Source organism: Narcine bancroftii, chromosome 4, assembly GCF_036971445.1.
Source record: "Narcine bancroftii isolate sNarBan1 chromosome 4, sNarBan1.hap1, whole genome shotgun sequence".
NCBI classification, from domain to species: domain Eukaryota; kingdom Metazoa; phylum Chordata; class Chondrichthyes; order Torpediniformes; family Narcinidae; genus Narcine; species Narcine bancroftii.
This window is the reverse complement of record NC_091472.1, coordinates 114,347,372-114,374,677: the sequence shown is the minus strand read 5'-3', so window position 1 is coordinate 114,374,677 and position 27,306 is coordinate 114,347,372. Positions and strand designations below refer to the sequence as shown.

At 39.6% G+C, this 27,306-nt stretch overlaps 1 protein-coding gene across 25 annotated transcripts in view; it reads right to left on the bottom strand.

The window, feature by feature from the left end:
* plcb4a (phospholipase C, beta 4a) overlaps nt 1-27,306 on the bottom strand; it is a 628,445-nt gene that overhangs the window by 179,564 nt on the left and 421,575 nt on the right. For 24 of the 25 annotated variants that reach the window (XM_069932452.1, XM_069932447.1, XM_069932454.1 and 21 more), the window contains 6 exons: nt 24,380-24,488; nt 17,593-17,803; nt 13,434-13,527; nt 7,975-8,054; nt 7,774-7,858; nt 7,598-7,688 (listed from right to left, as the gene is read on the bottom strand). In XM_069932452.1, coding sequence (XP_069788553.1) covers nt 7,598-7,688; nt 7,774-7,858; nt 7,975-8,054; nt 13,434-13,527; nt 17,593-17,803; nt 24,380-24,488 — 670 coding nt within the window. The remainder of the gene's footprint in view (nt 1-7,597; nt 7,689-7,773; nt 7,859-7,974; nt 8,055-13,433; nt 13,528-17,592; nt 17,804-24,379; nt 24,489-27,306) is intronic. The other variant, XM_069932473.1, reaches the window with a different exon arrangement.

The following is a 27,306-nucleotide window of genomic DNA, read 5'->3' as shown; positions in this document are numbered from 1 at the left end:
TTCAACTTTGGTGATGTCAGCCCAACTGTGCTGGGCAGGACATGTTGTCAGAATGCCTGACAGAAGACTGCCCAAGGACATCTTATACTGGTAACTATCCAGTGGTACCTGAAAACAAGGAGGCCAGTGACTACGGTACAAGGATGTTCTGCACAGGAGCCTCAAGAAAGCTGACATTGCCCCATCAACATGGGAGGATCTGGCTCAAGATTGCTGGCAGTGGATGGATGCTATCAGAAAAGGTGTGGTCGCTGCTAAAAAAAGCTCAAAGAGGCAACAGAGGAAAGTCAAAGGAAGTGTCCCAACACAGCTTGTTGCCTCTCCAGGCCTCACCTGTCAAGTATATGGCAAGCAGTGCCTCTCAAGGATTGGCCTGTACAGTCACTCCAGGATGCACATATCACCATCATCCTATAGGATGGATAGCCAGAAGAAGAAGATAGGCTTTAAACATTCTATTAAAGGAGCTGATAGATTTTTTAAAGATCCTGCAACCATAGGGTCTGTGGCCCCTGCGTTGACCAGTGTACCTTGAGGTGTTGCAAACTCTGGGGGAACAGAGAACCAGCATAGAGAGAGCACCCCCTGTTGAGAAGGAGAAGCATGGGAGATGACCCTAGAGGACAGTGTCCACGGCAGTGGACCAGAGAGCTGAAGGACCCAAGCAGTCTGTGGGCCATCTGTGACTTGTGATTGAAGAAATCACATGCATTGCAGGTTGCTGGCGACATGCGGTCAAAGGAACCACCCAGGTAGCAGGCCGCAAGAGACTTGCTCATGGGAACCAGGTATCAGAACCAGGATTTGAGAAGGTGCTGTGGACAAGAAGGGCTGCTAAAGGGCCTCGGGTGCTGAAGGCTTCCTAATCATATCAGAGGTTTGGATCTGGAGATCAGGTCGCCGATGGTTTGAACAGGAGTCTGTATGGCTGCAGAGACTGCAGGAGAGCTACTGGTGAATCCACAAACACTCAGTGTCTCTGAAAGGACTTCCCTTTGCTTCTCTTTCTCCTATTATTAGGTGCACCGGTCAATGCTCATGGCGACTTTATTTTGCCTTAAGACAGACAAAAGGTGAACTATATCATGTATATTACATTTATAATGTATTATTAAGTGACAATAAAAGGAACATGTAAACCTTTAGAGGATTTCCTATTGAGATTTCCATGTTCAAGTTTTTGGAGTAAGTTATGAACTCTTAACTCCTCTGATTAACTGCTCTTAACCCCTAATGGTGTCATAGCAGACCAAAATTATAAACAAAGTCACATTGCTCTGATGCTACAAATGTCAATATCACAAAGTCTTGCTCAATCAAGATCTTAGAATCATAGAACATTACAACTCAGAAACAGGCCCCTTCACTCCTTCTAGTTCGTGCCAAACCTTTGCCTAGACCCACTAACCTGCAACCAGACCATAGCCTTCCATACCTCTCGCATCCACATACCTGTCCAAATTCTTCTTAAATGTTAAAATTGAGTCTGCATTCACCACTTCAGCTGGTAGCTTATCATTCGCACCACTCTCTGTGTGAAGTTCCCTCTCATGTTCCCCCTAAACTTTCCCCCCTTCACGCTTAACCCATGTCCTCTGGTTTGTATCTCACCTACCCTCAGTGGAAAAAAACATCTATTTTTACTGTCTATCCCCCTCTATCAAATCTGCCTTCATTCTTCTACACTCTGGGAATAAAGTCCTAACCTGTTTAACCTTTCCCTATAAATCAGTTCCTGAAGTCCTGGCGACATCCTAATAAATCTTCTCTGCAGCCTTTCTATCTTATTGTCATCATTCTTGTAGTTAGGTGACCAAAACTCACACAATACTCCAAATGTGGCCTCACCAATGTCTTATATGACTTTACTGTAACATCCCAACTCCTATACTCAATAATTTGATTTATGAAGGCCACAATTTCAAAAGCTCTCTTTACAACCCTATGTGTATTTCCAGGTCCCTCTGTTCTCCCACAATCCTCAGTGCCTTACCATTGTATGTCCTTTCCTGGTTTGTCCTTCCAAAATGCAACACCTCACACTTGTTTGCATTGCATTCCATCTGCCATTTTTAAGTCCATTTTTAACCAGCTGGTTCAGATCCCACTGCAAGCTTTGAAAACCTTCTTCGGTGTCCACAACACCTCCAATCTTAGTGTCATCTGCAAATCTGCTGATCCAGTTTACCACATTATCATCCAGATCTTTGATACAGATGACAAACAACAATGGTCCCAACACTGATCCCTGAGGGACACCATTAGTCTCAGGCCTCCAGTCTGAGAAGCAATCATCCACCACTACTCTCTCTGGCTTCTCCCTTCCAGCCATTGTAAAATCCATTTCTCTACTTCACCATGAATACCTAGCACTTGAGCCTTCCTGACTAACCTGTGGGTCTTGTCAAAGACTTTAGTAGACAAAATCCACAGCCTTTCCTTCATCAATTTTCCTAGTAACCTCCTCAAAAAACTCAACAAGATTGGTTTAACATAACCTACCATCCACAAAGCCATATTGATTATCCCTAATCAGTTCTGGCTATCCAAATAACTGTACATCCAAACTCTTAGAACATCTTCCAATAATTTACCTACTACTGATGTCAGGCTCACTGGCCTGTAATTTCAAGAGTTACCTTTGGAGCCTTTTTTAAACAACAGAACAATGTGAGCTCCTCTCTAATCCTCTGGCACCTCACCTGTGGCTAAAGAAATTTCAAGTATAGAGCCTCTGCAATTTCTCTATTAACTTCCCTCAAGGTCCGAAGGAGTATCTTGTCAGGCCCTGGGGATTTATTCACTCTTATTTTCTTTAAGACAGGAAGCACTTCCTCGTCTTTAATCTGTATACGTTCCATGATCTCACTACTTGTTTTCCTTACTTTCCACATGCCCATTTCCTGAGAGAATGCTGAAGAAAAAAATATATACAAGATCTCCCCAATTTCTTTTGAGTCCAAGGGGACCAATTTTGTCCCTTACTATCCTTTTGCTCTTAATATACCTGTAGAAACCCTTAGGATTTTCATTCACATTGTCTGTCAAAGCAACCTCAGCTTGTTGGTTTTATTCGGAGTATCTATAACACCATTGCACAAACATGATTGTTTATTTCTCTGTGATTGCAATGTCATGAGAAGTTAATAATTCAATTAGAGCTACTTTTTCAGGATCCTTTAGGATGTGGGAAATCTGGGACACCACTAGTGCCCCTGATGACTTCACCTCTGGGAAGTGCAACCAGCTCCTTATAGACTACATAGGGAACTGGAGCTGAGGTGAAGTTCAGATCATTCAAGAGGCAGAGAAGGTGACAGATGGGAGTTACAGGGAGGCAGTGACACCGAGGAGGCAGGTAGCTGGGTGACTGTCAGGAAAGAGAAAGGGAACAAGCAGTCAGTTCAGGATACCTCTGTGGCTATTCCCTCAATAACAAGTACACCATTTCGGGGAAATGATCTACTAGGACACAAGGTGTCTGGCACAAAGCCTAGCTCTCTGGTATAGAAGAGAAGGATAAAGAGATCAATAGTGATTTAGGATTCATTGGTGAGGGGAATAAACAGGAGATTCTGTGGAAGGGATTGAGACTTTTGGCTTGAATGTTGTCTCCCAAGTACCAGCATCAAAGATGTCTCCGATCGAGCCCTTGGAATTCTTGAGGGGGGAGGGTGAGCAGCCAGATGTTGTGGTACTTGTTGATACCAATGACATGGATGGGAAAAAGGTTGAGATCCTGAAGGGTGAATACAGGGAGTTGGGAAGGAAGCTAAAGAGTAAGACCTCAAGGTGGTAATCTCTGGATTGCTGCCTGTGCTACGCATTAGTGAGGTCAAGAATAGGAAGTTATGTCAGACAATTGAGGGACTAAAAAATTGGTACGGGGCCAGGTGCTCAGGCTTATTGATCATTGGGATCTCTTCTGGGGAAGGTATGACCAGTACAAAAAGGACGGGTTGCAGCTGAACTGGAGAACGACCAATATCCTTGTGGGCATGTTTACTAGAGATGTTGGGGAGGATTTAAACTAGCTAGGCAGTGGTATGGGAACCAGAGTGTTAGGTCAGATGATGGAGCAGGTAGAATGAAATTAAATCAGGTAATGAAAAGGTAGATGTTATGTGTAGTAAGATTAATGAAGAAGGACAGGCAGTGGATGGAGGATAAATATAGTTAGTTGGATGGGTTGAAGCATGTGTATTTTTAATGCAAAAAGTTTTAGAAATAGAGCAAATTAACTTAGAGCATGGGTCAATGCATCAATCAATAATAATTACAGGGACTTGGATGACGCAAGGATGGGATTGACTGATACAAGTTCTGGGGTTTAGATGTGTCAAAATGATAGGGAGGGAGGTATAGTAAAGTGGAGGGGCATTGCTAATCACGTATAACAGCTGCAGAAAGGAAGGATATTGTGGAAGGATTGTCTACTGAGTCAGTGTGGGCGGAAGTCAGAAAAGGATTGATTATTCTATTGGGAATATTCTATAGGCCCCCTCATGGCCAATAGCACACTGAGAAGCAGATAAGTAAGTAAATTTTGGAATGGTGCAAAAATAACAGGGTTATTGTCATGGGAGATTTCTATTTCTTGTATATTAATTGGCTCCTCCTTAGTGCAAAAGGTTCAGAATTTGTCAGCTGTGTCCAAGAAGCATTCCCGACACAGTATGTGGACAAGACAACAAGAGAGGCCTTTGTGGATCGAGTACTGGCTAATGAAAATGGTCACGTGACAGAACTCTGGGACAGGAGTATTTCAGAAACAATGACTACAACTCCCTGTCCTTTCACGAAGCTGTGGACAAAATGGGAATGGGAATGGGTGTATTTAAGGGAGAGATTGGTAGGTTCTTGATTAGTCAGGGTATCAAAGATTATAGATTACAGGGAGAAGGCCGAGCATGGGGCTGAGGGATAAATATGGATCAGCTCATGACTGAATGGCGAGAGAGACTAGATGGGCAGAATAGCCTATTTCTGCTCCTATGTTTTATAGTCTTATTTAATGTCTTTAATTGGGGAAGGGCTGATTACAATGGAATTAGCTATGAATTTGGGAGAATCAATTGGGAACATATGTTCTCAAAAAATGCACAGCAGAAATGTGGAGGATGTTTAGGAACCACTTGTGTGGGTCCTGGATAGATTTGACCCAATAAGAAAGGGAAAGGAGACATGGTTGACAAGAGAGGTGGGACAGCTAGTCAAGGGGAAGAAGGAAGCATACATAAAGTTTAGAAAGTAAAAGTCAAGAAAATCTCTTGAGAATTATATGATAGCCAGGAAGGAACTTAGGAGAGATGGAAGAGGGCATGAGAAGATCTTGGCAAACAGGATTACAGAAATCCCAACGGTGTTCTACATGTACCCAAAGAACTGAAGGGTGACGAGAGTGAAGATAGGACTGATTAGGGATAAAGGGGGAATAAGTGTTGAGAGGCAGAGGAGGTAGGGGAGGTCCTAAATAAATACTTTGCTTCAGTGTTTACAAGGAAGTGGAAGTTGGTCTCCGTGAGGTTAGTGTAGAAGAGGCTAATGTGCCTGAACATGTCAAGGTTAAGAAAGTATAAGTACTGAATCTTGAAAATATTCAGATAGGTAAGTCGAGGCAATGGATGGGATATACCTTAGGTTATGGCAGGAAGCAAAGGAAGAGATTGCTGGAGTGTTGGTAATGATCTTTCCATCCTCTTTGGCCACAGGAGAGGTACTGGAGAATTGTAAAGTGATAAGAAGGAGAATCCTAGGCATTATAGACCAGTGAGCATTAAGTCAGTGGTGGGAAAACTGTTGGAGAGGCTTCTAAGCGACAGGATTTATGAGCATTTAGAGAAGCATAGCCTTCTCAGGGATAGTTAGCGTGGCTTTCTGAGGGGCAGGTCATGCCCCATGAGCCTAAATGAATCTTTTGAGGGGGTGACAAATTAAATTGATCGAAGTAATTAAAAAAAATTTTGACATACAGCTCAGTAATAGACCATTTCGGCTCATGAGTCCGTTCCACCCAATTTACACCCAATTAACCTGCACCCTCAGTATGTTTCAAATAGTGGGAAGAAATCGGAGACCCTGAGGAAAACCCATGCAGACACATGGAAAATGTACCCTTACAGACAGCGTGGGATTCAAACCCTGGTCCCGATCACAAGCGTTGTAAAGGTGTTGCTCTAACCACTACGTCAATCGTGGTGGATATGGATTTTGGTAAGAGACTCATTCAGAAAGTCATGAGGCATGGGATCCATGGAACTTTGGCTGTGTGGATTCAGAATTGGCTTGCCTGTAGAAACCAGAGAGCACTAGTGGACGGGAAGAATTCTATTTGGAGGTAGATTAATCTGTTCTGGGACTCCCAGTCTTTGGAATTTTAATAAACGACTCAGATGAAGAACTAGAGAGGTTTGCAGATGATACAAAAGGTTGGAGATGTTATGGATAGTGTGGAAGGTTACAGCAGGATTCAGGGTTGGATCGAGTTCAATCTTGATAAGTATAACATGATACAATTTGGAATGTCGAACATGAAGGGGGAGTATATGGTTAATAACAGGATTCAATATTGTGGAGGAATATAGGGTCCAGGTCCATAGACCCCTCATGGTTGCCACACAAGTTGATAGGGTGGTTGAGAAGATGTATGGTGTGCTGGACTTCATTAGTCAAGGGATTGAATTCAAGAGCCGTGGGCAATGTTGCAGCTCTATAGAACTCTGGTTAATCTACACTTAGAGAATGGCATGCAGTTCTGTTTGCCTTATTACAGGAAAGATGTGGAAGGCCTCAAGATGTTGCCTGAATTTGAGAATATGTTTTATGAAGCAAGGTTGACAGGGTTAGGGCTTTTCTCTAGAGAATTAAGAGGATGAGAGGAGACTTCATAGAGGTGGCATGGTTACTGTAGAGGTTGTAAGTGGCACGGTTAGCATAGCGCTTAACACAACACTTTTACAGCTTCAGCAATCTGGATTTGAATCTGGCACAGACTGTAAGGAGTTTATATGTTCCCCACATGTGTGCCTGGGTTTCCTCCTGATGCTCCAGTTTCCTCCCACCCTTTAAAAAAAATACGGGGGTTGTAAATTATTTTGCATTGGGGGGCATGGGCTCATGGGCCAGATAGGCCTGCTACCGTGTAGCACATTTTAAAAAAAAGATTATGAGAAGCATAGATAGTGTGGACAGCCAGCACATTTCTTCTGGACTAACAAATGCAAATACTAGAGCACATCAGCTTAAGGTGAGTGGTGGAAAGTTAAGGGTAGATAACAGAGAAAAGTTTTTCTTTTACATAGAGAGGGGTACCTGAAATGGAGGCTGGTACAATCGGGACATTCAAAAGACTCTTAGATTGACACATGGAGGCCAGAAAAGTAGAGGGTTATGAGTGTGAATTAGGGAAGATTTAGATGGTTGCGAAGTAGGTTTACGGAGGTCAGCATAGCATCGTGGGTTGAAGGGCCTGTACTGCGCTGAAATACATTCTATAATTAAGCTTTCCAGTAAATTTCAAATCACTGGTAATCAAATCATCAAAATAATGCATTTGTTTACAACATAATACATTCTAATTTCCACTGTTCAAACTTACTTGTTTCCACTTCAGGTTTTAATCTCTTATTTTTGATGAGTATTTTTCTTTTCAGGTCATTAGGGGATGGAAGGGGTCGACCAGCTTCAAGCTGCAGAGCAAAACGACTGGTTCAACATTTAGCCACAAGTTTGAATTTAAATATATTTTTATGTGTAGAAATAAAAGGACCATACTGGATGGAGTTCCAGGGGCTGCTTCAGTAAAAGGTCTCCAAAAATTTCTTCACAGTACTTAGCCATCTTGTACTGCTGGCGTTTACTGTAAAATAGGAATAATTTAGCTTGACAGTATATTTATATTTCTCAGCATTAATGTTACAGCAGAAAAATATTTATTAGACATTTATTTATCAAATATATTTGTAAAACTCTTACCTGCAATGATTTTCAAATGAGAGGATAACAGGATATTCTGATGTTACAAATGCTGTTTCTTTGATAGCTTGAATTACATCCTGTCAGGAAAATAGCAATATCAAACTACACTTCATAAAAAGTGAAGTCATGACAATTTATTGCTCAGAATTTACAAGGTCTAATATTTTGCAGTTTCTTATTTATCTCCCAAAGATCACATCTCAGTGAAGTGTGGATGTCAGATGGATGCAAATCACACATATCTTTTCTTGCACAAACTGACACGAAACCTAAAGGGAAATGAATCAAATATTCCAGAACACAATTTCCATAGATCACTTTAAAATTTATCAGAGGAGTGGCTGAAAGATCCAAATTACCAATGTTTTTAATGTTGTAGTTTACAGCATCCACCAAATTTATGTCTTCAAATCAGTACTGTTTCATATTTCCTTATAACTCATTCAGCACCCAATGCAATAATATGCAAAGTACGTTTCCCCATAACCGAAGTTCCGTTAACTGAAAAGATCCAAAACTGAACTTTTTTGCAGCGATGACATGTCACAAGCTGAAAAAAATTTATCACCCGTGGGGCTTTGACGCTCTGTTGATGCCATTTTTATAACATCGTTTACTGTACAATGGCAAAAAGCACCATGGATGTCAATGTCAGTGAAAAGATAAAGAGGATACTCCTAAGACAAAAACCATTGTTAATGAGGGAGATGACACCAGAGGAAACATTTGAAAAAGTCATCGAGGAGAATTTCTAGTGTTTGGTGCTGCATTTATCTTATTTTGAAAACAGAGATCAAGGTTTTTTTTTGTTAAACATTATTTCATGTTCAAAAAGCCTGCCGTTATTTGTTGTTATTTAACCACTGATACAAGTATTTTGCTGATGCGACTGAGCTGCTTAAAGCCATTCTTTCAATAACTGAAAAAAAACCCCAATAACCGGAAAACATCTGGTCCCAAGAGTTTCGGATACAGGGAATTGTCCTGCAACACAAAATTGCAAACTGAATTTATGAATTAATTTGATAAATTAGACCATGAAATGCAACCTCACCCAAAATCTTTATCATTGTTAAGATATTGATTCATCATTCATAAATTGTGAAGACAACACAAAACATATTCATGATAAAATAACTTAGCAGCATTCACTCACCAATTTCTAACTGTGTCTAATTTATTTCTAAATATATTTGTGGTTTAAGTGAACTCACTTTTAAAAATAAAGATTCCATTTTTGTTGGGTAGGATATACAACTTTTTCCTGGAAGGTCCAGGTTAGCAATCGCTATTCCAAGAATCATTCACTTAAAATTGTTTAACTTTACATGACCAAATACCAACACAGAAAATCATAAATGGAAGGACATAAATGCAGAATTTGTTCGTGGAGCAGTTTCTGTTTGGTTATTCTGAATCATCATACATCCAGTGTTGGTACTCAGCAATCAGCTCTGAGTTCCCAGGTCTCAAGCTAAACCACTAAAACAGATTCTAATTTAATATTCTACAGAGATGCAGATGCTTTGCTGCAAAGATAACCTGTATCCACCTCTCTTGCACAGATTTAAGAAGAATTAGGTCTCCCTTCTCTTGGACCAACACACCCTTCAATTGTAATGCGATCACTCTCCTGTACTTGGCTCATTCAATAATGCTGCCACCCCCTGGGCCATCACAGGCTTTCTTTTTCTAAGACCCTCAACCACAGAACCATAGAATATGAAACCACAAAATATTACAGCACAGAAACAGGCCCTTTGGCTAATCTAGTTCACACAGAACTATGATTCTGCCTCATCCAATTGATCTGCACCCAGACTATATCCCTCCATACCCCTCCTGTTCATGTACTTATCATTTTTATTTCCCCTCCAATCTTGGCTTTAACAATGTCTACTACTTAACTCCTATAGCCTATGTTTTGAGCCTCAGAGTTCATATAATCAGTCATGTTTAAAGTTCTGGAATCATGCTACTGCTTTGCAATAAAAAAATCAAATATTCAATCCCACTGAATGTAAATTGGAGTCATTAAGCAGAATATTAAAGATACATTTAATAATGTAGGAAGCTTTCCATGTGAGAGAAGCAAATCAAACTTTCAATGGCCACAAGAAAGCAAGGGTCGGATACAGCACAGTGGAAAAGGTCCTTGTTATTCAAAAGTCCTGGGATACTTGACACATGTATTTCTGGTACAATTTTTGACTATCATTTTTTGGGGTCTAGATGAGGCCAGCATTTACTAACATGAGTTACACTTTTGAAGTTGGTGGTGAGCTGACTTATGTCCTTCTCCAGGTCTGCCATAGTAGCTGTTTTGTGTTCATAGTGTATCTCAATCATTTCACTTGATTTTTGCTTTTGATAGAATATTATTGGAACTAATGGATATTGTAGCTAACTCCAGTCTGTGAAGGTGGCTCCACGAATGGAGATGGCACCATAAAGATATTCACAGATTTCAATTAATAGAGAGCAACAGACGTTGAATTCATCAGGGTTCTAAAGAGGACCCTGCGAATCTGACTGCATCACTTACTACATCCAGTGCTCCAAATATGGTTTCCTATGTTAAGGAGTCTGGAAGCAGACTGGGAGATCATTTCATTGGTTAGCTTTACTCCAGCTTCTGCTATAAGGACCTCCCAGAGGCCAACCGCTTCATTTCCACACCCCACTGCCACAGTGACATACATGTCTGTCTGTGGCCTCACGTATTGCCAGGTTAAGGCCACAAGTAAATTGAAGGAACAACACCTTGTAGGTAGTCTCCAACCAGGCAACATCAAACAGCGACATTCAATTTCCAGTAACTCTTACCCCCCCCCACCCCCCACAATTTTGTAAATTGCCCTACCCCGTGTCTCTGGCCCCATTCTTCCTTCTCTTTCCCCTCCCCACCTCCTGTCTGTCATCCACACTTTCCTTCCTCCAGCTCCCCATCTCCTTCCCTTGCTTCTCCTATCAGAGTACAATTTCCTCAGGCCTATGTTCTTACTTTTCCACCATTTATTAACCCTCCCAAATGTATCCGCCTATCTCCTGCCAGCCTGTGCTCCCTCTCCCCTCCCCAACCCTTTTATTCAGGGTTCTGCCTGATTCCAGCTTTTCTTCATTAAGTATCTCAGCCTGAAACAGTGACTGTTTATCGCCTTCCATGGATGCTGTCTGACCTGCTTAGTTCCTCCAGAACGTACTTTGTATTGCTATTGAAATCATCCTGAGTATGTCTTTGAAATGGTTGATGTGTTATTGTATGGCACATACACACTCTTGTGGGCATCTCTGGATGCACTGTACCCACTCAACAGCAGTGCGACAGGAGGGCACAGTGCAATAGAGTGCCTTTTGCTCACAGCTCCAGCTCATCAAGTTTGATCATGATATTGGGAACCGTGTGTGTGTGTGGACCCTGTGACAATATGGGCATCTACTCTGTGTGTGTGTGTGTGTGTGTGTGTGTGTGTGTGTGTGTGTGTGTGTGTGTGTGTGTGTGTGTGTGTGTGTGTGCGTGCACACGCATGTATATATACACACATATCTATATATACTTTGTGTGTGTGTATGAAGTTTCTAAATATATTTCTAAATGTTTTTCTATCGTTGAGTATAAATATATTTCATGGATTTCTTTTGACTTCATAGGGCTGGGCTGAAATGGTTCCTAATTTTAATTTTTTACATTTTATTTACAGCATGATATCAGCCAATTCCAGCTATTGAGACTCATGCTGCCCAATTACACCCAATTAACCTACAACTCAATATGTTTTTGAGGGTGGAAGGAAATCAAAAACCTGGGAAAAACCCTTAAGGTAAAGGTTCCATTATTGTCATGTAATGCTACGTTTAGAATGTAACATTCATGAAATTCTTGAACTTTTGTCTACCGTGAGGAAGACAGAGAGTTGCCACTTTGTCATGCACCCTTCACAGAAATGAGGCCCCAATGAGGATCAAACTTGGTTTATAAGATCAGTGCTCTAACCACTGAGCGTCATGGAGAGAGCATTAAAAACTCCTTATAGACAGTGCTGGATTCCAACCCGGCTCGCTAGCGCTGTAATAGTATTGCACAAACTGCTATGTTATGCTGACCACAATCAAAACAGGGCATCCTTCAACCAGTATGGGAGCTGGAAGAATCACATCCCTTGTACCCTGTACTGAAAGCCTTTGATTGCCTGCTGCCCATCAAAGGCACTGGAAATGTCTCTGGTGAAGAAAAAACTTTGAATAGATTAAAATAATTAAATTAAAATATATTTGTTATATTTTTAAGAAATAAATATTCAATTTGGTATCAAAATAGACATTAAAGTAAGTCAAGCACTTACTTTTACCACAAGAAAATTTGAATGGGGTTGCCCATCCACCCTGATAGAAAGCAGAGGGTCATATAGGAAATGCACCAGAATTCTTTCCTCTGTGTGTAGACGTCCTTCCAATGGACCAACAGAGAAAAGTTAAACGGAGTCACGCTTTTCTCTTCGGAATCATGGAGGATGCGAGGCAACTTAAAGAGGTGCATTAGATTATGAGGGGAAGAGATAAGAGTGGACAAGCCAACACCATTTTTCCTCGGGTGGCAAAGGCCAATAACAGAGTAATTTGTGTAGTGGTTCTTATTGGTTGATGGCAATGACTGAGCAATATTTTCAAGTCAAAGGCAACACTGTAAGAAACACATCTTTAGTGAATTTAAAGTATTTTATTTAAAATTTTAAAAACCCACACGTTGTGGCCCAGCAGTAGGCCATGGCCCATTGGTTAGGAATGACTGTGAATTGGAAGAAAGTTTAGGGGAGGCATCAGAGGTAGGTGTTTTTTTTTTACACCAAGTGGTGAGTTCCCTGAATGCAATGCTAGGGATGGTGATGGAGGCTGATACAAAAGACTCTTAAACAAGCACAGAGATGTAAGAAAAATAGATGGTGGAGGTTTATACAAGTTGGCATGACTGTGAACAAAAGGGCCTATACTGTGCTGTACTGTGCTGAAATAGTCCAGCCCAGCCATGGAGAAGAAAGGAGCTGACCTATGCATCAAAGTCAAATTCTGTCTTTGACTGAAGATGTTTAGAAGGACCACTGAACTACTAATGGATATCAGTCAGCACAGTAGGGCTGAGAGTGGCTAAATATGCTGAGCATTTAAAATAAAACCTTGTTAACTGAAGAAAGCTGATTGGGGTAATTTGTTGATATTGTAAGCGTTCCATGCTTGAAGTGTGATTTTCATCCTTCAGAAGTGTTCCGTCCTAACCTTGAGTGCTATCCTGTTGACCATGAAGGTTAAGGGAATGTTCTGAGTTTGGGCATAAACACACTGGGTGAAATGGCTTTCAAGTCATGAGAAACATTCCCAAACCTTCCATTACTATACCAACTGTTATAGAAAGCACTAAGATTAAGAAAATGCTCCGTTAATATACCATTGAGCAACCTTACCTTGAAAAGAATATCTGTGCACATTGCCTTGCCATGTGTTATTATCGGTTCTTGGTCTTCCCCTTTACCATCCCAGCAATCCAATTCAATACATCTGATGAAACAAAATAAATGCTTGAAACAAAATATATTGCCATGAAGACATGGTTCACACTGTATTCAATTTATAATAGACAGAGTTTACAATCAAGTACAACATAAAGCACTGAAGAAACTATTGGCCTCGGTTTTGATTCACAGTCATGGAGATTCACCTTGGAAATAAGGCCCTTCGGCCCACCAAGTCTGTGCCAACCATCAAACATCCATTTTTACATTAATTCTACCCCAATTCATATTAGATTCCTTATTTTCCCATTAATTCCCTTCAAGTTTATTTGTTAAATGTATTTTCAAGTCAAAAGTGGACTCTGATATTAAAATTTTAACATTTACATGCTGTTATACAAACACAAAAACAAGATTTAAAAAAAAAACTGACCAATTTAGTAACATTGCTTCTCATTTAATTTTTCCTGCTCCCTGAAATATGTCTGCAAGATGCACTGTACCCACTTAACAGCAGTGCGACAGGATGGCACAGTGTGCAATTGACAGTGTCTTTTGCTCACGGCTCCAGCTCATCAAGTTTGATCATGACATTGGGCACTGTGAGTGTGTGTGTACCCTGTGACGATGTGGGCATCTCTGGATTCTCCTGTTACTTCCCAATCACTAGTTAATGAAGTAATTGGGCTACTGTAAGAAGCTATTCTGAGTTTCAGGTGCTAGGACAGAGGTTTGGCTTTAGGGTGATGGGGCTTGACTGAAACTTGATGGGTTGACTGGCTTCCTTTGATACCATGAATCCCATTTGATGAGATCAATGGTTTTCACAAGGGCTCATCATTATTTCACTCTCCTAATAGGACAGAGATAGTTATCTTTGGAAATGGAAAGTGATTGGAAGGTTGAAATAACTACCAGCAACTTTAGATAAATCATTTTTTTCTTTGAAATTCTTCATATGTTATTTTAATTTTTTTTTCTACTTGGTTACCTACGCTGAGATCTGAAATGCATCGAGCTAAATCTAAAAACAGAATGGTGGCATGCTCTTGACAAACATTGTTCAGAGAAGTTTCAATCTTACGCTTTTCCAACAGAGATATGGCAAATATTTCTGTGACTGCACTTTGGTTTTAAGAAAAAGAATAAATTGAACATTTGAAACCATTTGTAAGTTATTCTGGGAAACTGATCATATAAAATATATTAATACACTATAGAGATACTGCAAAGAAGGGAACTAAGCCCTGTGTTCTCATTGAGCATGAACACCAATTTTATTTCCTCATTAATTCATGGGAAGTGCTTGTTACTGACAAAAACAAATGACCTCTGAACTAAATAAAGACATCCATAAAATAAAAAAGGCCATCATGCACCCCTCAACTGGATATTTTACCAATAAACCCCAAACTTGTTAAATTTAAGTATTATTCTTATCTTACTCTTATTTCTTTAGATTATGAGTTTGAAAGAAAAAATTAGAGGCGCTGCCGGAGCTGCAGACCCATGGAGAGCAGGGGGCAGAGACAAAGCACTCCCATAGGGTTCCACCCTACAGTCCAGCTATCATCAGCTCCATACAGACTTGAAACACCCTGTTAATGGAGTCAAATGTAATTTTATTTTTAAAATTCTGCAACCGTGTGACCTGCGCCCAAGATGGTGGCACCTATGATTGGCAGTAGCCAGGAGGGGTTGCAGACTCAGGGGAAGCAGAGGACTGTCTCAGGGCATCAGAAACTGGGGGGACATCCCCCATTTGAGAAGGAGAAGCAGAGGAGATGGCCCACAAGACAATGACCATGGCGGCGGACCAGTGAAGTGTTCTGCGCTGAAGAATGCACAGGCGCAGGCTGTTGGCGACGAGGTGAGGAACCAGCGGAGGCTGTGGGCTGCTGGTGATTGCAGTCGAGGGATTCACACCAGGCGGCGGAGTGCTGGAGACTGGCTCGAGACTTTCCGAAGGGATGTGAGAGGCCACTGAGGGTGCTGAAGGATTCCTGATCGTGTCGGAGGTTTGGATCTGGAGGTCGGGCTACTAATAGCTTGGACTAGACTCGGTGTGGCTGTAAATCCACATAGACCCTCGATGACTCTGAGGGACTCGCTTTTGCTTCTCTTTCTCTGATTGTAAGAGGTGCTTCAGGCAATTTCTGCTGATGGGTAATCCGTCTGCCTGACGGCAGATGAACGCAAATTCCATGTAATATTGCACTGTTTTTATCACATGAAAATAAAGGATTGTTGAATTCATTAATTTCCAACTGATGTAAATGCACCATAGTTAACCTTAATTATAGTATTATTTCAGAAGTGCTTTCTAATTCTCTATTTTACAGTATGTGTTGGAGGTATTTTTAACAATTGTGAGTTTGCTGAGTTTGTGACATTCTTTGTCTGCTCAGCAGCATCTGTGCTCCTTTTCAGAAGTATCTGAACTTAGTGATTATCTCATTTGCAATGCATAACAGCTGTTCTTCGTTGAAGGGCAATATTTTACAGGCTGTCAGCCATCCAGCTGTCGAGATTGGTATGCATGGTGATCGCAAGAAATTAATAGAAATGTTGGAATGGCCTTACCAGAGGCAAATAAAACTGCTGACCTTGCCAAACATGACTCACTGATATTACTGGTTGATACTCCTCAGCAAAAGGAAACTGCCACAAATTTGAAATGCATTTCCATTCTATTTCACAGTCATTGTGACATGTCAGGTCTGGTACGGAAATGCTCCATTTTATCTAGACCACTGAACAGCCTTTTCATTATTTTGGTCTCTATTATACTAGTCTTGCACAAAAGAATAAAAAGGTCCACTTAATGAGTGATTGACAATTGTTTCTCCATGCATTTTAATATTCAGTTGTATTAATGGATTAAGTGAATCAAGTCGATAAAGAGACTGCATGACATGCATTGCAAATTGCAAACAGAAGGAACAGTTTTAGTTGGAGAAAAGATGAATAAGGTTGGTTGGGACTGTGGACATAAAAGATCTATCAGCCTCTCTGTGTTTATGTGACAAAGCTGGGTCAGGAACTACAGGTATATTTTGAGAAGCTGACAACCAAGATGGGACAAGGAAAAATCACCAAGGAAGGTTACATTTCAAGAAGTCACCAGAAGAGGAGGACAACAGAGCTTAAGAGCTTCAACGAAAAATGAAGCACACCTAACAATCGCAACAGCAGGTAGGGAAACACGCAGATCTACTGGGGCGATCTCAGAACTAACTCATTCGTACTGGGGCGATCTCAGAACTAACTCATTCGTACTGGAGCGATCTCAGAACTAACTCATTCGTACTGGGGCGATCTCAGAACTAACTCATTCGTACTGGGGGCAATCTCAGAACTAACTCATTCGTACTGGGGCGATCTCAGAACTAACTCATTCGTACTGGAGCAATCTCAGAACTAACTCATTCGTACTGGGGCGATCTCAGAACTAACTCATTCGTACTGGAGCAATCTCAGAACTAACTCATTCAGGCAAGGGCTGGGTTTGGGGGCTTCAGGGTCTTAGGGAATTCTCTTTTGACTGAAAGAAGCACTTCATTTAACTTTCTGCTAATGTATCTCTGTCTTATGCCTGAATTAAATGAATTTTGTGTAATATTGCATTTTTGAACCAGTGCGGACTCGACAGGCCAACATGGCCTGTTTCCGCTCCAAAAATGGTTATATGGTTATGGTACTGGGGCGATCTCAGAACTAACTCATTCGATCCTCACTTCACTTCATTTTTTTAATTGCTTCAGTGTTTGCAGTGCCTTCTGAGGAAGGGATGGGGGTCTGACACAAAGGATAGAGTAGACAATGTCATTAATTAGAAGCACTGACCCTCATCACTATCCTATTTTTCCAACAGAAATGGCTGTTTTGAGTCAAACACTGGATGCACAGAAACATCTGGTGCAGTGGTTTCTTGCTCAGGTCCCTGATCTTTGAAAGATACGAGGCCTGGAACCTGTTGTGGGCAATGGGTAGGAGTAAGGAAGGGGTAGAAGAGGATCAACTGCAATCAAATACTACCTTTTAGTTAATTTCCCTTGGAAGCTAATGCAGAAATAACTCTTAAAAATATTCCAAGCATGTAATGACAAACCTGCAGCCAGATAAAAGAATTTGTCTGTACATCTCGACAGAGGATTTGCCTCCAAACTGCCTGCCTGTCAGATACGTATTATGAGAGGAACTGATAAAGTAATGGGAGAGGGGTTGGTCCATTTCTTGGTACAGCTCCAATCGATCAAGGAAAACAGGTGCATTTTCATCTGACATCAGATACCTGCAGAACCCATCACACGACATATTAGCTGCAAAACAAAATTGATAGTTTTAATTCAAATCAGACCACTAGATTCAGAAATCTGTGTCAAAGCCATGTTGTACATTAATGCAGCATTTCTAATTAGGTCTCTGCAACCAACCAGAACTGATTAATGTGCAAAGATGTGACTCTATACTGAAAATGTCATCCTTTCCTTAACAGAAACTGATGGAAACAATGTCATATAAGAAGCCTAATTGTACATTTACTGTCACATTGACAAAACCAACAATCTCACACCTCAGCATGCAAAACTCTACCAAGAGGGGCTATGTCATTTTAAACACTGGAGTATATGCATAAAAATACAAGGACAACTAACTTTGGTGTGTTAAAAGATGACATTTATTAATGCCTACCCCATCCCCACTCAAGGAAAGGATATTGCTTTATCAATTGTTTTGGGCTTAGCCCTCTTGTCAGGTTACCCTTTATTTCTTATGGATGTTGCGTGACCTGCTGAATTTATCCTGCTCTCTTATGCATTACACTCGACCGTAGTATCTGCAGACTTTCTTGTTTGACCATATTGTGATTAAACCTCTTTGCTGAATATTTGCATGCAACACCACTGTTCCTTCTCATAATTGTGAGGATGGCAGAAGTCCAAATTGCTGATGAGGTGACAATGACTTTTTATTAAGCAATATCCACAACAAGGATGAGCTATGTAATGTGTTGCTCCAGGTGAGAAGGAGCTACATTCCTGACCTGCTGGCTGCTTGCAAAGAGAGAACTCAAACAAACAGCAGTGGGCACAGTTCCAACACAGTCAAGGAGGAAGTATGCATGGAAGGATAGAGGTGATCCCAAGACACCTTGCACAGATTGGAGCATTGAACTATCACCCATCCTTGTCTTTCCAAGGGATTCAGGTCAAGCTTTCTCCTTGTGGTGTGCATGAGGTTTTCACATACTGCTGCCATCCAGTTTATAAAGCAAACTGACTGCATGAAGAGCTGATTGCAATTAAAGTGCAGGCTGGTTCATGAAGTTTGTACACAAATCATCAGAGTGAACGTATCTACAGATTGCTCAGAACAATTGGGAGGATGCAATGTTTGGGAGGATGTCAAGCTTCATCTCCTCAAGCAGATCTGTTCAGGCATACTTACATGGCAGGAGCTGCTTTCACAGAAAAAAAAAACCATTGCTTCTCCACAGGGAAATCCCCTTTCCCTTCCTGATATACTGTTCTTCAGAAAGTCAGCGAAAAGCTCATCCAGGTGGTAGGCTCTCTGAGTGCTAGAGGCCTTAACTGAAGTTCCTACAACATGTAGCACACTTGAGGTGCTCACCCAGGTTTGTAGCAACTGTTGACTGCAACGAGCTAGTGGTTGATAACCCCTCTAAGAATAAATGAAGAGGGACCACCTTTCCCATCAAGGAGGCTGGGTCAGAGATCTTGGGTATAAAACTAGCAATAGGATCACATTAATGCTCATGCAGGCCTACATGTCTGCACTTCCTGGCTGCCATCCTTGGACTATTCATTGAATCATCATTATATGCTAATTCTGTGGAAAGCACAGAGGAAAATACATTGTTCATGACTGAGGCAGAGTTCAGGGGTTGATGGAGGGAAGGAGGAGGGTATTCGGGTGGGGGGGGGGAAGAGAGCTGATGGTGTAGGAAGTGGATCAATGGAGGCTAGAGGGAAGCTCAAGGGTATGGGATGGTTCAATGTCTGGGAAAGCAGTGGGGAGCTCGATATCCATGGGAGAGGCAAAGGACATCAATAATTAGGTTGACGTGGACATCAGAGGTTCAACAGAGACACGAAAGACCACAGATGGTGGGATCTGGGGCAAGAAAACCATCTGCTGAAGGCACTCAGTGGGTTGAGCAGCAGATTTTTTTTGGATAATCCACTCCGTTTTTAAAGTCAATGTCTTGTCCAACCAAGAGGTTGATATTGAAACTCCAAGCATTGTTCAAAACTACTTTGAAGTTTTTCTCATCTTTACTGCAGATAGCAGAACTGAATGTAACACTCGGAGTCACTCATCCCTTACACTCTAAACACTCCAACTCATTCCAATTATTATTTTTCACTAGTGCTCTTCTCCTTGTTGATTTCTTTTAGCTACTGGTCTGCAAATTATTGAGTTTCTTCCATGCTTTATCATGTCCCAGGCTAACATCATCTTCTGTTAATTTCCACACAGCCCCCACCGGAAAACCTGTGATTTCCCTTCTCTTGCAGCATCCCTTCCCATGAATCACAGGCCAACTGCTGTGAATGAGTTTTTGTCACCCTTTTCAACGCATACAGGTCCAGTATCTGTTTGGCTAATATCCTCGAGCAGCCATTCTCAACAGGGGCCATATGACCCCTGCTCGGGGACACAGCTCATTTAAGGACTGAAATCATTACTTGTCTCTTACTGAATAGACAAAAAAAAGTTAAGAAACCAATTAAACTTGACTGTTTCACAGGGAAGGGCCCCATACACTTTGAACAGGGTCCTAAGCAGGACATAGCTAAAAGAAAAGTTGAAAATGGCTGGCCTTGAGGTTGCAAACTGGTTTGAGAAGATGAACTCAATGGGTAACTCAATTTATGCCATGGGAACCTCCATGTAATAACACAGCACTTTTCTGTAATGGAGAAGTGTTGCGCAGACTGGGACGGTTGCAGTATTTCAGGGTATAGTGAAGAATCGGAGAAAGATAAGTGGACAATAGGGATCGCCTTTAATAAAAAATTGGTTGATTGGGATGGGAGTCTTGAACACTGAAGGGAGTTGGGGTGTTTGGCCTGGTCCTCCACAAGTATGAGTGACAGAATGATGCTGTTTGAAGGAATGCCAAGAAGGATCAAAGGAGGAAACTAATCCCAATGTAAAGGTCCCGTATTAAATTTCAGCAAATCTCCAAAAACATCAGCAATATACACTGTATCTTTATCTCCTATAGATGCTGAATCGACCAGCTGAGTTCCTCCATCATTTTGATATGTTTATTACAATCACAGCATCTGCAGCCTATCATGTTTCACTACCTCCCAAAGGAAACATTTCACATGGAATGAAGCCATCTCATGCTTTACCAAAAACACTTCCGGAAATGACGAGTCGAGTTTCTGGAATGGCCCAAGCCTACCCAGGTATTAAGATTACTGTGCTCAACATGTAATTAGTAAGTCTTCAATTACAATTAAGCTATAGTGCTTTTAGCCCTTTATGTTGGACCTTATTTCAAAGACACAAAAGGTCATTTTAAGATTGTGCATTTTTGCTCTTCCTTTGTTCATCATTAAACTGGTTTGCCACATTGTCGTGCTGTCAGGTTCACAAGTGTCATTCGGGAAATAAAGGTAACTTGCCATACATCATTCAGGAATAAAAGAGTAGGCTATATATGCTGGTGTAAAAGCTGATTCTATATACTTCTTGACTGAAAAAGCTGACTAACCATCACTAACATATGTGCCACACTTCAACAATGTGGAGAGTATCAACAGAATTAAGAGGAAAAACCTTTCATTTAATTTAATTTAGAGATACAGGATGGTAACAGGTCCTAAGCCTGCCCCACCCAACTATACCAATGTGACTAATTAACCATATGAATTTGGAATGTGAGAAGAAACTAGAGCACCCAGAGGAAATCCACGCAGTCATGGGGAGAACATACAAACTCCTGACAGACAGTAGTGGATTCGAACCCGGGTTGCTGGAGCTGTATTAGTGTCGCGCTAATGGCTATGTAACCATGCTTATATACACAAGAGCAGATATTGGAATGTGGTAAAAACATGGTGAGAGGACTGGGCTATGGCCCAAACAGCCTCTGTCTTTGGGTCATACTCAGATGAACACAGAGGAGCTGAGAGCATATTTTCATATATTTATTATTTAATTATAAATTATTAAAAATTAACATTCTCCAACATAAAATGCAGCCCTCCAACAAACCTGCCACAGAGTAATTACATGATGATGTTTCTCTTTACTACTTTGATATGGTATCTTTCATTCTAAAGTTCCATGGGTATTTACTTGAGACATAATGAATAGCAAGCCAAAAATACTCATTAGATTAGGCAGTTAGCTGAATGCAATGCAATTGTAAAAGAGGCCTTCAAGGGGAAGGGGAGATGCAAGGACTGAGGGAAGGAAGTCCAGATGATGAAGCTGTGGCACTTGAAGGCAAAGGAGTGGGGAAATCGAATGGAGTGGGGAATACAGAAGCCACCTGTCAAACTGCAATGGGGTTGCAGAACCAACTAGATTTAAGATATAAAAGGGAGAGAAGTAAACTTGTGGCATTAGGGAATTAGGATCAGATGTCTGCTGGCTAGGACTTACAGATGTTGAGTTCCACAGCATGGAAACAGGCTCTTTGGTCCAACTCATCCATGCCAGCCAAAATGCAGCAGTCCTATTTGTCTGGATTTGGCCAATACTTCCAAAACATTTCCTATCAACATTCCTGTCTAAATTTCTTTTAAACAATGCAATTATATCTGTCTTTACCACTTTCTCTGGCATTTCTTTCTCAGGTTACCTTTAAATCCTTCCCCTCTCTCTCTCTCACCTTAAATCCATGCCTTCTAGTTTTAGACTCTCCTACCCCAGGAAAAGACCATGATCATTCATGATTTTTATAAACCTCTATAAGGTCACCTCTCAGCCTCCTATGCCTCCGACTTGATGAACTGGATGTGGAATTGGATGTGGGAAACAAGGTTTCAAGTGTCCTGGAGTTTATAGAGATTGGACAAGGTTGGTATATAAAAAAATTACCGTATAGAGTTCAGAAAATTGTGCCATGAAGGAAGTGGTTCACCCAGACAATTCAACTCAATATCCACTAGGTGGCAGGTACTGTTAACATTTCAACGTGGCAATATTACAGGGTTTTATGCACCATGACAACCATCACTGAGGCTGAACAAGCTCCAGAGAAATAGCATGGTAACAGACCATTCTGGTCCACAAGCCCATGCTATCCAAACACGCCCATGTGATCAATTGACCTACAATCCTCTGTACATCTTTGGAATGTGGGAGGAAACTGGAATACCTGGAGGAAAATCCACACAAACCAGGGAGAATGTACAAACTCCGGACAAACAGCATAGGATTCAAACCCTAGCACCGTAATAGCTTTGCACTAACCACAATGCTAAGCTTTTTGTGTGCTGGAAATGTGCTGGCCACATTATCAAAATTTCTCGATTTAATTCATTTTTGGGTAGTCCAGTAAGTGATAAACAGGTACTCATTTCAAGCAAATCTTGACCTTCAACTCTTCCTCCGCGACCTCAATGACTACATTAGTGCTGCTTCCTGCACCCATGAAGAACTCATTAACTTTATTCACTATACTGTCAACTTTTATCCTAACCTTAAATTCACAGCCCATCTCCACAATTCTCTTCCCTTTCTTGACCTGTCTCCATCTCAGGAGACAAACTCTCCACAGAGGAACTTTTCAATAGGTAATGGCATCACTGTACAAGTTATGAAACTTAATTATTAATATAAAAACAAATAAACTGATCATTTTATGACATTTTAGTTTTCTTATATAAATTTTCTTTGTAAAAACAGGCTAATCATGAGAACATTTTTTCATACAAAGGAAGAAAATAAACAATTTTATCATAGCAGATGTAGTTTTAACAATAATTTAAAACTTTGATGGAAGCTATAGCCAAAACTTTGTTGATTCAGAAAGCATTTAAATGAAATTTGTATTCATTTTGCAGGGTCAGTTTCTGTCAGTGCTTTTGGAAGGGAACTTGAGAAAGGCAAGAATTTACAAGTGTTTGATTTTTATTGATGGATTGGATTTCTGTTTCAGTTGAACCCTGCTACTGTATCTCAATCAGGAGCTGTGTGCCTTGTAGCAGATCAGACCTTCCATTGGTTAAAAATTGGGAGCATTTTTTCATTCAATAACTCTTCGAAATAATAAGTAATTTTCATGACAAAAAGATTACAGTGTTGTGAAAGTGTTCATCAAGAATTTGCCAAATCAAAACTTGGAGCCAATAGAAACAACTCTGCAATATTAAAGAATGAAATGGAGACAAGATTTACTGTGTAGCTAGTGTGGAACCGGAGAGTTCTCACAGCACCAAGATAACATATTGCCTGAAGCAAACTGCATGCAAGTTTTCAGAGCCTGGTATCATTTAGAAGCAAGAGCTCTATCATTTCATGATGGTAAAGCACCTCTGAAATCTAATTGGAACTTCTTTCAAATTGGACTCAGAACAGTCTTATTATCCTAGTCAATTATAATCAAGACCAAGCTCGCCTTTGGCTGAGACATTCTGTTTACCAAAGGTAGATTTCAATCGTATGTAGTGGGCACATATTGCAAATGAAAATGCAACATTTTCCCACTTCAATCCCTAACATCAAGCACACCTTAGTCAGATGTTAAAATAGCCTGCAAGTATTGTAATGCTGGGGTGTTGCATGGGTGGGAGATTGAGGTGAAGAAACCCTTCCAGTGGCTTGTTTTGGCTATGCAAAATTAACAAAAGCTGTCTTTAGTAAATGTCTGACTTTCAATTCATGCATAGAGGTGCCACAATGCTTACCTTGCTTTCTTAGTGCCTCATCTGGTTCATAATTCTCAAGTATCTGCATTGCTCTTTTTGTGTCATAGAAGGGGAACAAAATTTCATTCAGACGAGGATCTCGTTGATTCTACAGTAAAGAAAAGCCTGGGTTTAAGCATTTCCCATTGTTGACTTGCAACCCAAAAAATATTAATAATGGTGCAAGAGAAATGAATGAATACAAAATATATTTGCCTCTTTTTCTGTTGATCACTTACATTTATTAGCAAAGAATGACAGTAAAAATAGTCCCCATCATTTCTGCATCCATTTACTTATAACCTGAGCTAAATGTTGAGAAACATTGCAATTTCACCCTTCAAATCATTTTATATTGTTATGAAAGAGTAATACTTACCACAGGTCAGCTATGAAGTGAGATTGACTTGATAATTCATGAGTAATAATTTACAGATTGGGTTGTGATAACCTCATGCATTTTGGGATGACATACTCTGTAACAGCTGAAATGGTTTTCACCTTAAAAACAGATGGATTCTTCAGTCTATGAAATTGAGCTGAAGCTGATTTGTATTGGCCATTATTAAGATGCAGAAAAGATCTATTTTCAGGACAATAGCCTAGTGAAGTTCCTAGAGTATGTGCAATGGTACCTAAGCCCAATGTAAAGTGTAATACTGAGCTACAAAGGCCTTATTTCCTGTCTTTGGGCGGGAAACTCAGATTCTCCTCTCAAATATTTGGCAAAATCCAGTACATAACCATCCAGCAGATTATTAATAAAATGGTGATTCCAGGACTGTCCCTGGACTGTCTGTTTACTTCAAAGCTAAAAGAGGGCTAATAAACAAATTACAATTTTTATAAGAATTTCATCAACTAAAAGTGATAATATGATCTATTGACACGGGATTATATTATTCACAATACTAAGCAGTTTAAAAAAGGGAGTGTTCTCTTGTATGTTTTACTCATTTCTGTTGTTAAGATGCAATTTATATCCATGCAACTCCAAATAAAAATAGCAACAATTTTCTTTCATCTGCAATGACAAACAAGTTTTCTTTTTTTAAACCATCTGGCAATACTTTTGTTGAATATTCAATGGTATTCATCTTTATTTTTAATTTTTTTTATTTATTAGCATCTTCATACATTTCAAATTAACTTGCTATAACATTACAAAATAAACAATTTTCAATTTTTTCCCCCCCCACCTCCCACCATCCCTAACCCCTGCAGATAGAAAAAAAAGATAGAAAAAAGAAAAGAAAGAACATTCATCATAATAATTATAAACCACATTAATAATACCATAATATTTATTGATGAAATTACCATATTTTCAGGGGAGATTGGATTAGAAGGGCTGGATTTGTCTATATTCATAAATCTCATATGTGGCTCCCATATTTGACAAGATTTATCCTAATCATCTCGCATATTATAAGAATTTTTTTTCTAAGGGAGATAATATTTTATTTCATTAATCCATTTTTCTATTTTAACATTATTTTCCAATTTCCACATTTTAGCTACATACTTTCTCACTACTGGTGTTGCTAAACTAAAAAAATCTCTTTTTATATTTATCTAATTCCAACTTCATGTCTTCATCTATATTATTCATATATATTGCCCAACAAAAAAATTCTTGGATCTAATTTAACCTTCACTTTTAATATCTTCTCTAAAATAACACATATTTCTCTCCAAAAATATTTTACCTTTTCACATGATCATACTGAATGCAAAAAAAATTACCAACCTTACATCAAAAACAGAGGAATTCAAATTAAATTTATTCAACTTATATGGTGTATAATAAATTTGATGTAAAACATTATATTGAATCATTTGATATCTAGCATTAATTGTATTAGTTATACTATCTCTACACATATCATCCATATTTCTTCTTGAATTTGTATATTTAAATCCTGTACCCACTTCAATTTAGTTTTATACAAAGCCTTATTTTCCTTTATTTCTTGTATTATACATAGTAGTTTTCAATCTTCAAATAAACGTATCTGTTATAACATATTCAAATTAACTATACTCCAGAAGTCTCAAATTCATTCCTATTTTTTCTTCAAACATGATCATGATTGATAATATGAAAATATTATATTGTGTATACCCCGTATTTCTCCTTTAATTGATCAAATGTCATAAACAATGAACCTCTAAAACAATCTCATATTTTCTACATACCTTGTTCATACCAATTGTCACATAAAGAATTATTCATTGTAAACAGAAGAAGTTGATTTTATTTTAAAGTCAGTTGAGCCAACTGATAATTTCTTATGCCTCTTTGCACATGTATCCCATTTCATATTCGAAACAAATGTTTTAAAATTGGTACTTCTTTTCTATCTTTAAAAATTTCATATTTCCATTTATACAATATTTGGTCTGGATTTACTTCACCTACATTATTCATCTCAATATCTATCCATGATACTTTTTCTTTCTGTTAATACCAAGATGACAAAAATCTTAATTGAGCTGCCTTATAACTTTTAAAATTTGGTAATCTCAAACCCCCTTAATCTTTATTCCATGTCAACTTTTTCCATACTTATCCTTGCTGACTTTCCGTAAAAGCTCCCTAATATTCTTATTTAATCGTCTAAAAAACATTTCAGGTACCTGAATTGGTAATGTTTTAAGTGAGTATTGAATTCTGGGAAAAATATTCATTTCAATACAATTCACCCATCCTATTAACGTTATTGGTAATTCCTTATTTCTTTTTAAATCTTCCTTCAATCTTTTTAGAAGATTAAATATTTGGGGATAATGGTAAATAATTCAATTTATACAAATTGAATAATTTGTATAAATTGAATTATTTACCATTATCCCCAAATATTTAACCCCCTCATTTTGCAATTTAAATTTTACTAACTTTTTACATTGTGTATAATCTGCATTAA